Here is a 13099-nt window from a genome sequence, read left to right as displayed (position 1 = left end):
TTCTTGCTTATGGATCTTTGGATTGCTAATGGTAGGTTGCTTTTGCCTCGACCTCGGCCTCGGGAGGGTTCTTCCCTCCTTTTTGACATATCTCCTTTGCCATGTGATCTAACCATTGTCTGCAATGCATAAGGATAAGAATCAGTTAGATTTGTAAACTACAGATGCATACATAACACTTGCAGTAAAACAGTCTCAGGAGGGGCAGTGCGGACCGCACAAAAATGAGTGCGTCTGCATACTGCCGAGTGCGGACCGCACAAAAGTGAGTGAGACCGCACAACCAAAAGTGTAGACCGCACAATTTTGAGTGCGGCCGCACAGTCAAAAGTGCGGATCGCACAATTTTGAGTGTGACCTCACAGCCTCAAGTTCAGAATACTGGAGTCTATGATCATTCAGCAGTGCAGACCGCACAAAAATTGAGTGCGGCCGCATAAGTCCACTGTGGACCGCACAATTTTGAGTGTGGCCGCACAATTTCACCGTGGACCGCATAGTTTTTGAGAGCGGTCAGCACAATTCAAGCATATAGATACCCTAACTTAAAGACTGCGGAACGCACGAGAGTGTGTGCGGCCGCACAATTTGGATTAACATGGCACTGTTTTACGATTCATACAAGTTTTGCAAGAATTAGACACAGACCTAACAATTAAGCATGATTAGCTATTTACCCAGGCCCCAATTAACAATTATGAAGCTACCCATATGATTTTGAGCAAAGATGCCTAACAATTGATATTTTTAGGCATGAAATCAACCCTAGACAAAAGAACAAAACTAAGAGAAGATGAAAAATCTAAAGATGAAATGAACATACCAGTGATGGAGGATGCATCTGAGAATCTAGAGATGAAATGCTTGAAGTTTGAGAATTAGTGGGGGATGCACTGCGTTTGCTTAGTGCTTGAAGGTTCAGAGAATGTAAAGTGTAAAATGTTGAGAAAAGCCCTATTAATACTTTGACCCGTCAGGTCCAGAATTTACCTGAGTGCGGCCGCACAATTTTGAGTGCGCTCCGCACTCATTACATGTTCCTTCGAAAACGTTCTGCGGACCGCACAAAAGTGAGTGCGGCCGCAGAATTTATGCGGACCGCATAATTTTGTGTGAGGCCGCACTTTGTTAAGGATTTTTGACAGGCCAAACTTCAGAGATCATGAAATTTTGATCTTCCAGTTGTGCGACCGCAAACAGAATTGTGCGGCCGCAGAGTGATTGTGCGGTCGACATAATTTTGGTCTGGTCCGCATAATTTTGGTGCGGTTCGCACTTTTTGTGACACTTAGCCATTTTTTCTTGCACAATCCCTGCAATGGACACTCATTCCTGCATACAATTCAAAACCAATTATCACAAAACAACACCTATCTAACAAAGAAGAAACGAAAAAGAAAAACAAACACATGGGTTGCCTCCCAAGAAATGCCTGATTTAACGTTGCGGCACGACGCAGATTACCAATCATTTGAAATGAAGAACTGCCACAATGTCATCAACCTTGCCAAGATAATGTTTAACCCGATGCCCATTGACTCTAAACACTTCATCATTCTTATTTTTCAAATCTAGAGCACCAAAAGGGGGTTACATTCACCACTTCAAAAGGGCCACTCCATTTTGACTTCAACTTGCCCGGAAACATCTGTAATCAGGAATTGAAAAATAGCACAAGATCACCCTCTTTAAATTCCTTGTTGTGGATGTACTTGTCATGGAGGTACTTCATCCTCTCCTTGTAAAGGGACGAGCTTGTGTAGGCATGATACCAGAATTTATCAAGCTCATTCAATTGTGACACCCTTAGATTCACAGTGACATCCCATTCAAGGTTCAACTTCTTCAAAGCCCACATGACCTTATGCTCAAGTTCTACCGGAAAATGGCATGTCTTTCCGAACACTAACCGGTATGAAGACATCCTGATCGGTGTTTTGTAGGCCATTCTATAAGCCCAAAGAGAATCATCAAGTTTTCTTGACCAATTCGTCCGGTTGGCATTGACTGTCTTTGACAAAATACTCTTTATCTCCCGGTTGGAGAGTTCAACTTGTCCGATTGCTTGAGGATGGCAGGGGGTCGACACTTTGTGAGTAACACCATACTTTGTAAGTAAGGTGTCAAAAGCTTTGTTGCAAAAATGCGAGCCCCCATCACTAATAATGGCTCTTGGGATACCAAACCCCGTGAAGATGTTCTTTTTCAAGAATGCCACCACACTCCTTGCTTCATTGTTAGGCAAAACAATGGCCTCAACCCATTTAGATACATAATCCACCGCAACTAGAATGTAGGTATTCCCACAAGAGATAACAAATAGACCCATAAATTCAATACCCCACACATCAAAAATATCTATCTCTAAAACAATGGCGGCGATAAGCATTTATTCTTCTTTGAGATCCCACCGGCCCTTTGGCATTCATCACATCACTTGACAAGCTCACTAGCATCCTTGTAGAGAGTAGGCCAATAGAATCCACAACTCAAAACTTTTGCCGCCATTCTTGCTCCACCATGGTAACCACCATATAGTGAAGAGTGGCAAGCCTCAAGAATACCTCATTTGTTCGTCCTCCGGCACACATCATCGGATCACACCATCGGTACATATCCGGAAAAGATACAGCTCATCCCAATAATAGTCAAGGCAATCCCGTTTGAGCTTCTTCATTTGGTTTGAAGATAACTCATTCGGTACAATGCCACTCACAAGATAATTGGCAAAGTCGGCAAACCATGGCATCCCCGTCATAGAAATGGCTAGGAGTTTCTCGTCGGGAAATGAATCATTTATCTCAAGGCCATCACGTGGCCTCCCCTCCTCCTCCAATCGGGACAAGTGGTCCGCCACTTGATTCTCACTTCCCTTGCGGTCTTGAATCTCTAGATCAAACTCTTGCAATAGAAGCTCCCACCGCATTAGTCTTGATTTAAAATCTTTCTTGCTCATCAAATATCGAAGCGCCACGTGGTCGGTGTGAACAATCATCTTTGTACCCATCAAGTACGGGCGGAAGATTTTGTTGATATGCTGCCCCAAAACTGCTCTGACCTCCACATCACTAGCGTCACACATGAGCTCAAATTGCAAGCTCCAATCTGGTGCAGTGATAATAGGAGTAGTAGTAAACTTGAACTTGAGCAATTCAAATGCCTTCATACACTCCTCGTTGAAATGAAACTTGGCATCCTTCTCCAATAGTTTACACAAGGGGTTCACCACCTTAGAAAAATCCTTGATGAATCGGCGATAAAACCCCGCATGACCCAAGAAGCTCCTCACTCCCTTCACGGATGTAGGGGAAGGAGTTTAGAGATCACCTCAATTTTGGCCTTGTCGACCTCAATACCATGCTTTGAAATTTTGTGGCCGAGGACTATGCCTTCGTCGACCATGATGTGACATTTCTCCCAATTCAACACCAAGTTTGTCTCCTCACATCTTGCCAAGATCTTATCCAAGTTGTTCAAGAAATCATTTAAGGAATTCTCAACCACAAAGAAATCATCCATAAAGACCTCAAGAAAATCGTCCACCATGTCGGTATCGATAGCCATCATACACCGTTGAAAGGCCGCAGGTGCATTGCATAACCCAAGTGGCATCCGCGAGAATACGAAAGTACCATAGGTACAAGTGAAAGTAGTCTTTTCTTGGTCCTCAGGAGCAATGAGAATTTGATTGTAGCCGGAATATCTATCAAGGAAACAATAAAAAGCTCGTCCGGCCAACCTGTCAAGCATTTGATCAAGAAATGGATGCGGAAAATGATCTTTCCGAGTGACTTTGTTGAGCTTCCGATAGTCCATGCACACTCTGCACCCAGTCACTGTTCTTGTAGGAATCAATTCGTTCTTGTAATTGGTGATCACAGTCATGCCCCCTTTCTTTGGGACACATTGCACCGGAGAGGTCCAAGAGCTCTCGGAAATGGGGTAAACTACCCCGGCATCCAACCACTTTATGATCTCCTTCTTCACTACCTCTTGCATTGCTTCATTCAATCTTCTTTGATGCTCAACGGAGGGTTTGGCATCCTCCTTCAAAATAATCTTGTGCATGCAAAAGGCGGGACTTATACCCCGAATATCCACCAATGTCCAGAGTATCGCTTTCTTTCTCTTTTGGAGCACCGCCAAAGTAGAATCTACCTGCACGTTAGTCAAACAAGAGGAAAGAATAACAGGTAAAGCGGAACAAGGGCCAAGAAACTCATACCTGAGATGTGAAGGCAAACACTTTAACTCCAAAGTGGGAGGCTCCTCGATTGAGGGTTTTGTTGGAGGAGTCTTCCGGTTCTCAAGATCTAAGGACAATTTTCGGGGTTCATAAGTATATGACCCCATTCCTTGCAAAGCATTGACATATTCCACAAAGCCTTCCTTCTCATCATCATCATGATTGAGCAATACAACTTCCAAGGTATCCTCAACATTCATCACAGATCATCAACAATTACATCGGTAACTAGATCCACGAATGAACAAACTTCGTTGCTATTTGGTTGCCTCAAAGATTTGCACACATGGAAAACTACCTTTTCGTCACCCACCCGGAAAATGAGCTCACCGGCTTCCACATCAACAAGAGCCTTCCCCGTAGCAAGGAAAGGTCTACCCAAGATAATAAGCACCTTGTAGTCAACCTCATAATCAAGGATTACAAAGTCCGCCGGGAGAATAAACTTATCAACACGAACCAACACATCATCAATAATACCTAATGGTCTCTTCATAGTCTGATCCGCCATTTGCAACCTCATAGATGTGGGCCTTGGTTGCCCAACTCCCAAAGTTTTGAACATAGAGTAGGGCATCAAGTTCATACTTGCTCCCAAATCACATAAAGCTTTGGCAAAGTCGGCACTCCCAATAGTACAAGGGATTGTGAAAGCACCCGGATCTTCCAATTTCGGAGCCATTGAGTGCACAATAGCACCCACTTGATGTGTCATCTTGATAGTTTCATAATTCATCGACCTCTTCTTGGTGACCAAGTCCTTCATGAACTTTGCATAACCCGGCATTTGTTCCAATGCCTCAACCAATGGTACATTGATAGACAAACACTTCATCATGTCAATAAACTTTTTGAATTGGTTCTCACTATTTTTCTTTGCAAGCCTTTGAGGGTATGGGGAAGGAGGCCTCGGCATTGGTGCCTTAGCCTCTGGCGCTACCGGTTCCGGTATGTCAATCATGTGCTCCCTAGATGAGTTCACTTCTTCTTGCGTCCCCTCCACATTTTCATCAATATCAATTCTCACTTCGTCATTAGCTTGAACCACATTGCTTGGAATTTCATCTTCTTGAACTACAACATCATCATCTACAATTCTTCTTGGATTTGAGGTGGTTGCATCTCCACCTTTTCCACTTCTCGTAGTCACGGCCATAGCATGTCCCGAATTATTTTCACCCTTTGGGTTCACCACCGTATCACTTGGTAGCGCCCCCTTAGGACGAGTGTTCAATGCTTTTGAGATTTGACCAAATTGAACCTCCAAATTGCGGATTGAAGTGTTGTGGGAGGCTAATTAAGCATCGGAGTCAGCATTTTTCTCCATCATTTGTTTGAACATCTTTTCAATCCGTCCCATCTCATTGTTAGAAGATCTCGGGCCTTGAGAAAGATAGGGAGGTGGATTGCCCGGTTGTTGAAACATCGGGGGTTTTTGAAAACCTGACCCCCGTTTGTTGTTGTTGTTGTTCCACCCTCCTTGATTACCTCCCTAACTGATTTGATTGTAGCCACGCCAATTGCCTTGGTTTCCTTGACTATCCCAATTGCTTTGATTATTGTTATTTCCCCAATTGCCTTGATTGTTGTTGCCACCACTCCAATTGCCTTAGTGGCCTTGATTGTTCCAATTTCCTTGTGATCTCCATTGTTGTTGATTTTGAGCATTGTTTCTTTGACCTTGATAATTGTTGACGTATTGCACTTCTTCTTCTTGCTCATTATACAAATCACCTTGGTCATACTCACTATCATCTTGCATGAATTGTTCCAGACGGCTTTGCCCTTTTTGACCTTTTTATCGTCTCTTGACCATCATCATATTTACACCTTCCATCGCATTCACTTGTTTCGGCCCTTGAACTTATTGCAACTGAGCTTTGGCCAGTTGGTTCATTGTGGTTGTTAACTCTACGATATCTTGACCATGATCATGTTGTTTCTTGTGTAGGTGAATGATATTGGGGTTACCTAGCAGAACATTGGCCCTACTTTGCGATGCCGATGAGGTATCCGCCATCTCATCCAAAATTTCACAAGCTTCAGCATAAGGTGTGTTCATGAAGTTCCCGTCGGCGAGATGATTTACCATACATTGATTTGTTGTGTTGATCCCCCTGTAGAAGGTTTGTTGGATCATGTCATCGGTCATATCATTATTTGGGCACTCTTTAACTATGGTACAATATCTTTTCCAAATCTCATGCAATGGCTCATTGGGCTCTTGCTTGAATGCTAGAATGTCATCCCGTAGTGCAGTCATGTGCCCCGGAGAGAAGAATTTGGCAATGAATGCTTCGGCCAACTCATCCCATATATGTATGGAATGATTGGGCAATCTCTCCAGCCAATCCAATGCTTTTCCCCGTAAAGAGAAAGGAAATAGCCTCAACCTCAGCGCGTCCTCCGAAACATTGGTTTGCTTAATCCCCCAACAAGTATCGACGAACCCCTTGAGATGCTTGTAAGTATTTTGATATGGAGCCGCGGTGAAGAATCCCCGTTGCTCAAGTAGTGTAAGCATCACGTTAGTGATTTGGAAGTCACCTGCCCTAATGCGGTGCAGGACTATAGCACTAGCATAACCCTTGTTCGGCAACACCCGATGCGCTGCCGCTCTTGGTGGAGGTGGGGGAGGGACGGGAACATTATCATAAGGCGGTTGGCCTCGCCTATTTGCTTGAGGTTCAGGAAGAACCTCATCTCCTTGATCATCGTCCACTTCCTCCCACCATGGAAAATTACCAATGGGCTCGTTGTTGAGAGCCATTCTCGTACCTATAGCTAAATCCGTTTAACTCCCCAGCAACGGCGCCAAAAATTGATGTCGCCCAAACTCACACCACAAATATAGGTAGTGAGGCGGTCGACGCAATAATAAAACCCAACGCGAGTCGGGGTCGAATCCTCAGGGAGTTAGAATTGGGATTAGGTATATATTTAGTGTAATTGTACAATATGCCTTAGATTACACTTCCACATTCTTGTTTGTTGTTTCTACTTCTACTTTAAACTATTGATTGCAATTATAAAACTAGGAGACAATATTTTTGTTTTTGGTTGTTTTTTAAATGATAAAAGATCTAGGGTCGTGACTTCCACCTAGGTGGTTACCTAATGGGTTGAAAACTCTAGGACAAGCCTAATTGGTCGGAGTTGCAATATAGCAATCACAAGTAATTACCCACTCTATGCCTCTCGGTAGTTTGAGTGGTTTTGCCCAATTTGGCTTTCTCAAGTCCAAATAGGTATTGCACAAAATAAGTGAATAATGCTCAAGTCGGGTTTTACTATCTCTAGATTCAACCCTTTAATTGGGGTTATCAATTTCTTGAGTTCACCCCAATTTTTTGTTAGCCAAGTTTTCCTAGACTTAGTCTCTCTTTCTCAAGTAGAGACTAAGTCAATTAGGCATGAATCAATGTTTGCAACCATTAATTCTTGAATTCAAGCAAGAACTAGGATAAATATTACTAACCCAATCACAAACAAGTCCTAAATCAAACACCCATTAAGTACCCACAATAAGATTGTGCCACAACCCTAGCTAGAAATTTAGCTACTCATGAAAAATGAAGAAATACAAGAAGAAATTAAGATAAAATGCATAATAGCTAATTAGGGAAAGAAAATCTAATGTTTAGAAGCTAATCTAGTACAATATTACTCAAAATATTAAAGAAAAACGACTTAGGTGCTCTCCCAAAACAAAACTTATCCTAAAAATGACAAAAAGTTCTATTTATACTAAGCTGAAACTATCTGACAAAAATGCCCCTGCGGAAGTTGTTCGACCGCATAATTATGTGTGCGGTCCGCACAATGAGACTTGGCTTAACAGGTTCTAGTTCTGCGGCCGCACAATTCTAGATTGCGGCCTCACTCCTTCAACTACTGCGGACCGCACATTTGTTAGTGCGGCCGCACTCTTGCTTCTGCGGCCACACAATTAGAGTGCGGTCCACACTCTTTGATCTTAAGCTCTGGTTGTGTGAGACTTCTGTGGACCACATAAAAATGTGTGCGTACGCGCTTTTGATTATGCGTCTGCACAAAAATGGTGCGGTTCTCATTTCTTCTTGAACTTGAAATCCCATCTCTCTGATCTTTGACTTCTGCGGGCCGCATAATATTGAGTGCGGCCGCACTTGTCATTCTGCGACCGCACAATTATGGTGCGGTTCGCACTCCTCCACTTTGCCCAAAACCAGATCTCTGAATCTCCTCTTCTGCGGCCGCACAATATTTGTGCGGTCCGCATACTCTGAAGAAAAACTGACATGGCTCTTTCTTTGTTTTGCGACCGCACACAGTATCGTGCGGTCCGCATTGTGGGCCTTTTGCCTTGTTTTGGTCCTTGTCCACTTTTGACTCCTTTATGAGTTGATTTTGACTCCTTTGGCTCATTTTCCAATATTCCCGTACAAAAGTACATTTCATTAGTTTTCGGGAATAACTTTAAGCATTTTTGAGCTAAAACGCAAGTAAAACAGAGCAAACAAGCAGTCAAAATCCCTACTTATCAATTTCTTAAGGACTGATAGTACAAATCATGAGCTTCTAAGATTAGAATTTACAAAGCTGGTATGAAATAAATACATCATCTATTCGAAATATATATAAACAGATTTTTATAAATCTAAGGTTACCATGAACAAGAGGTAGCTACTACCGGAATGCAGGTACGTCTTCAATTCCAGCTCCCGTCGATCACAATAACATCAACATCCAACATCTGCACGCAAGGTGCAGAAGTGTAGTATGAGTACAATTGAACCCATGTACTTAATAAGTAACAAACCTAACCTTAGGTTGAAAGTAGTGATGAGCTGGAACCAAGGCCGGAGTCCAACACCAATAGCCAACAACAGTTTATAACAACATAATGAAAGTAATAAAAGAAGTAACTCAAAGATAAAATGCTTAGCTCATTCACAGTTCTAGAATCAGTGAAAACGCAAATCTTTTATCGAAATCGCCAAAAATAATAAGTTTGAAAATTGTGATTTCTCCCAAAAATCCTTTCAACAATAAGTAAGATGTTTCCTTTTTCCAGATATATGTCATGTGTGCATGTCAAGGCAATGTATCTCAGAGATGAACTTATATACTCACACACTCAGAGTATCCAATCTCTCTGTCTCACTTTCCACTCATTATGCTCAATCACTTGACATGCTCAGTCACTCAGTACTATATAGGGCCAATCCAGCCCAAGGAAGATCCATCCCGAATATATACATAGCAACTGACAGTCAGTCACTCAGTACTGTATAAGGCTAATGCAGCCTGGGGAAGATCCATCCCCAAATATAAATGCTTCGGACAAGATCCATGTCCAAAAAAGATCCACCCCTCAATATAAATCAACCGCGCTCACTGGGGGTATGTGCAGACTCCGGAGGGGCTCCTTCAGCCCAAGCGCTATATCAATCCAATCATGGCATAAATCAATGATACTTGTTGCGGCGTGCAACCCGATCCACATATATACAGCCAGAAGGCTCGTTGCGGCGTGCAACCCGATTCACAAATATACATATATCACTCATAGCTCAGGCCCTCGGCCTCACTCAGTCATCAATCTCTCCAGTCTCTCGGGCTCACAATGCCATAAAACTAGCCCAAAATGATGATATGATGTGTCAATAAATAGCAACAGAGACTGGCATATGATATGCAATGAATAAATATGACTGAGTATGAAATTGCAATTTCAACAAATAATTCAACAGCAATACGACCTCGGTGGCTCCCAACAGAACAAGCATGAAGCCTAGACATGGTTTCTAACACGGATCACAACTCAATAGCTCTAGTACGTAGAGATTTCATGGTTATAGATAAGATCAGGTAATTACAAAGTACCACAGAAATAACAGAGTCACGATTCACACGGTGTACGCCCACATGCCCGTCACCTAGAATGTGCGTCACCTCAACACCAAAACACATAACACGTAATTTGGGGTTTCATACCTTCAGCACCAAGTTTAGAAGTGTTACTTACCTCGAACAAGCCAAATCCAATACCCAGCAAACCAAACGATGCTCTAAAAATGCCATCCCGCGCGTAATGACCCCCAAACGGCTCGAAACTAGACAAAATCAATTCAAATATATCAAATAATGCCAAAGGAAACAAATCCAACCGATAAAGGTTGAATCCTAAATCCGGCCAAAAATCACATCCGGGCCAGCGCCTCGGAACACAAAAAAACTCACAAAATCCGACAACCCATTCATTTACGAGTTCAACCATACTAGTTTCACTCAAATCCGACTCCAAATCGGTATTCAAAACTCAAAAATTTATATTATGAAACTTTAGTCCTAAACCCCTAATTTTCCTCTTTAAATTCATCAACCAATTGCTAAAAATAAAGATGGATTCATAAAATGTAATCAAAACTGAGTAGAGAACACTTACCCCAATTCTTGTGGTGAAAATCACTTCAAAAATCATCCAAATCTGTGCTCCCTAACTCAAAATATGACTAAATAAACAAACCCTTGATTTATATGCTTCCGTCCAGCTACTCTGCCTCGTTTGTCATGCCAAACTACCCCGAAACACACTTTTGATGTCTCCAATGAATTTCTTGTGCAATTCCAGTCAATTTAGGCTTTTTAATCACTCCATTTGACCTTATAATGAAGGGGATATGTTTGTTTCAATATTTGAAAATAATGCAGATTTTTAAATACGAACTCAGTAGCAAATTTCGTAATTAATCTGAAAAATAAAATCTAGCAACCCAATTCTTAGTAAAATGACCTTAAAATCTTCATACGATGTCCAAATTTGACGATTCTTTTCGCTATGAATCCGTAATTATGATACGGATCTAATTCTTTAATCAAAACAGAAATTGAAGATTCTTTGTTCAATGTGGTACTATTTATGCTTGAAGAAACGGCGTCGAAACATAAGAAAAACGAGCGCAACACAACCCAAACCTATCTGAAACTCACATGAGCCCCTCGGGACCCCGTACGAACTTAACAACAAGTCCCATAACATAACACGGACTTACTCGAGGTCTCAAATCACGCATAACAACATCGAAACGACAAAACGCACCTCAAATCAAACTTAATGAACTTTCAAACTTTCAACTTCCAAAAACTCGCGCCGAAACATACAAATCAACTCGGAATGAACTCAAATTTTGCACACAAGTCCTAATACATCATATGGAGCTACTTGTGCCCCCAAACTACTGAGCGAAGTGCAAATGCTCAAAACGATCGGTTGAGTCGTTACACTTAATGGATCCCACTTTGTACTAATCTAATTTAATTATTTCTTTTCTTCATTGGAATATATATTTACCTCGTTGTACACAAATATTTTGTTGAAATAGTATTGGGTTTAAGGGCAAAATTGTCACTTAGTCTTTGATGGGTAAATCTGTAAATTAACTTTAACATAAAGTGCTCACACTTATAATATAGTATGATATATATTGACATAGTAAAAAAATTATATATTATTAGTGCATTTTAACTCGTTATAGAAGGTAGTCTTTTATTTTCAAATGGCTAATTTCACGTATTATGATGTAATTATCATCTACCAACCGGTTAAATAAAAACGAATCGGCAAATGTATAATATTATATGTATAATTCATATGTAATATGTGTTTAACTTATATATAATTAGTCTTAGAATTATTCAGAAATATAGTGTAGTGGTCCAAATTGTGAGGTCCTTGTTACCTTATGTCAATGAAATGTAGCTTAAGAAGAGAAAAGCCAAACAATAGCCAGGTCCCCTATATGTCATTTTACACAAATATGTGTATTGTGACACATCCTTATGTAGGAAAATAATTGACAAAAACCTAACTATAGTCTATAGGAATGTCATTTTTCAACATTACTTTCACGTACAAGATTCTTTAGCACAAGATCGGCAAAAAAAAAGAAAGTTGCATTTCAAAAGTTCTATTGGAAGAATTATTCGAACATTCTTCGTACGTAGCATAATTTCTTTCTCATATTTATCGACAAACATCATTTGAAGAATAATTTTGTATCTAGGGAAAAATGAGATATTTTTCTCTAACAAACAGGAGGTAAACACATATTTTCTTAAATTTGGTCATTATTTTGTAAGCAGGTAAGAATATAATCGAGTATTGAATATTTTACCTAAATTGGTGCGCATCAATTAGTGCGTAGCATAAGATTCGATTTTAACTAGTGCTTATAGATATGGCGTACCGGTCAATAAAGCACATGTGTGTATCAGAACACAATATACAGTTATACACACATAATGAATATTCAGTAATTTCTTTCTTTCGGCCTAAACTGTGATGGATACTGGATAGAATTACTTATATCTCATGGTGATATCAAATAAATATCTGAGTGAAAATTAAGTCAACTTGTCATTCTATCATTTTCTGTCATGAACCAAATCGATGGGTCGTGACGGGCATCCGATACCTTACTCAACCGAGTACCAACATAATATATCTTTTCGTATTATACTATCATAGATAACTGGGTCGAAGAGGCTGCCGTGAGATAAATAGAATACAACATGAAATACCAACTTATACATAAGACATACGGGTCTATAAGACTAAAATAACCACTCGTACAATGAACATAGGCCGACAAGGCCATACAATCTTTTACGTACATAACATCTCTCTACAAACTTTTAAGAATACATAATTGTCATAAAGGTCGGGACAGAGCTCCGCCATACCAAACAACACACGTCTAAATCATACCGACCAAACAAGCAACTCCGGAGCAAATGGAGCGTACCAACACCTTTCGCTGAGCTGATAGCCTACTTGGAGAACTCTCGACCTGTCTATCGGGACCTGCG

At 40.9% G+C, this 13099-nt stretch overlaps 1 protein-coding gene across 1 annotated transcript; it reads right to left on the bottom strand.

Annotated features, from left to right (window-relative positions):
• Positions 1-1654: 1654 nt before the first annotated feature.
• LOC138893142 (uncharacterized) lies at positions 1655-3564 on the bottom strand. Its single transcript, XM_070176915.1, has 3 exons — positions 3328-3564; positions 2869-3196; positions 1655-2286 (listed from the first exon to the last, which is right to left on the bottom strand). The coding sequence occupies exons 1-3, from the start codon at positions 3562-3564 to the stop codon at positions 1655-1657; spliced, it is 1197 nt and encodes a 398-aa protein (XP_070033016.1).
• Between the last annotated feature and the right edge of the window lie 9535 nt (positions 3565-13099).

Source organism: Nicotiana tomentosiformis, chromosome 5 (assembly GCF_000390325.3).
Source record: "Nicotiana tomentosiformis chromosome 5, ASM39032v3, whole genome shotgun sequence".
Taxonomy (NCBI): domain Eukaryota; kingdom Viridiplantae; phylum Streptophyta; class Magnoliopsida; order Solanales; family Solanaceae; genus Nicotiana; species Nicotiana tomentosiformis.
Note: the sequence above shows the minus strand (reverse complement) of the source record. Positions and strands in the feature narration are given on the sequence as shown.

Bases quoted from the DNA above. Each gene is read 5' to 3' on its own strand.
- LOC138893142 (XM_070176915.1), bottom strand. From the start codon at position 3,564: ATGGCTATCGATACCGACATGGTGGACGATTTTCTTGAGGTCTTTATG. The intron at 3,197-3,327 runs GTGATCTCTAAA...CTATTGGAGAAG, and splicing joins TCGACAAGGCCAAAATTGAG to GATGCCAAGTTTCATTTCAA. The intron at 2,287-2,868 runs GTGAGAATCAAG...CCTACATTCTAG, and splicing joins GATTCAAGACCGCAAGGGAA to TTGCGGTGGATTATGTATCT.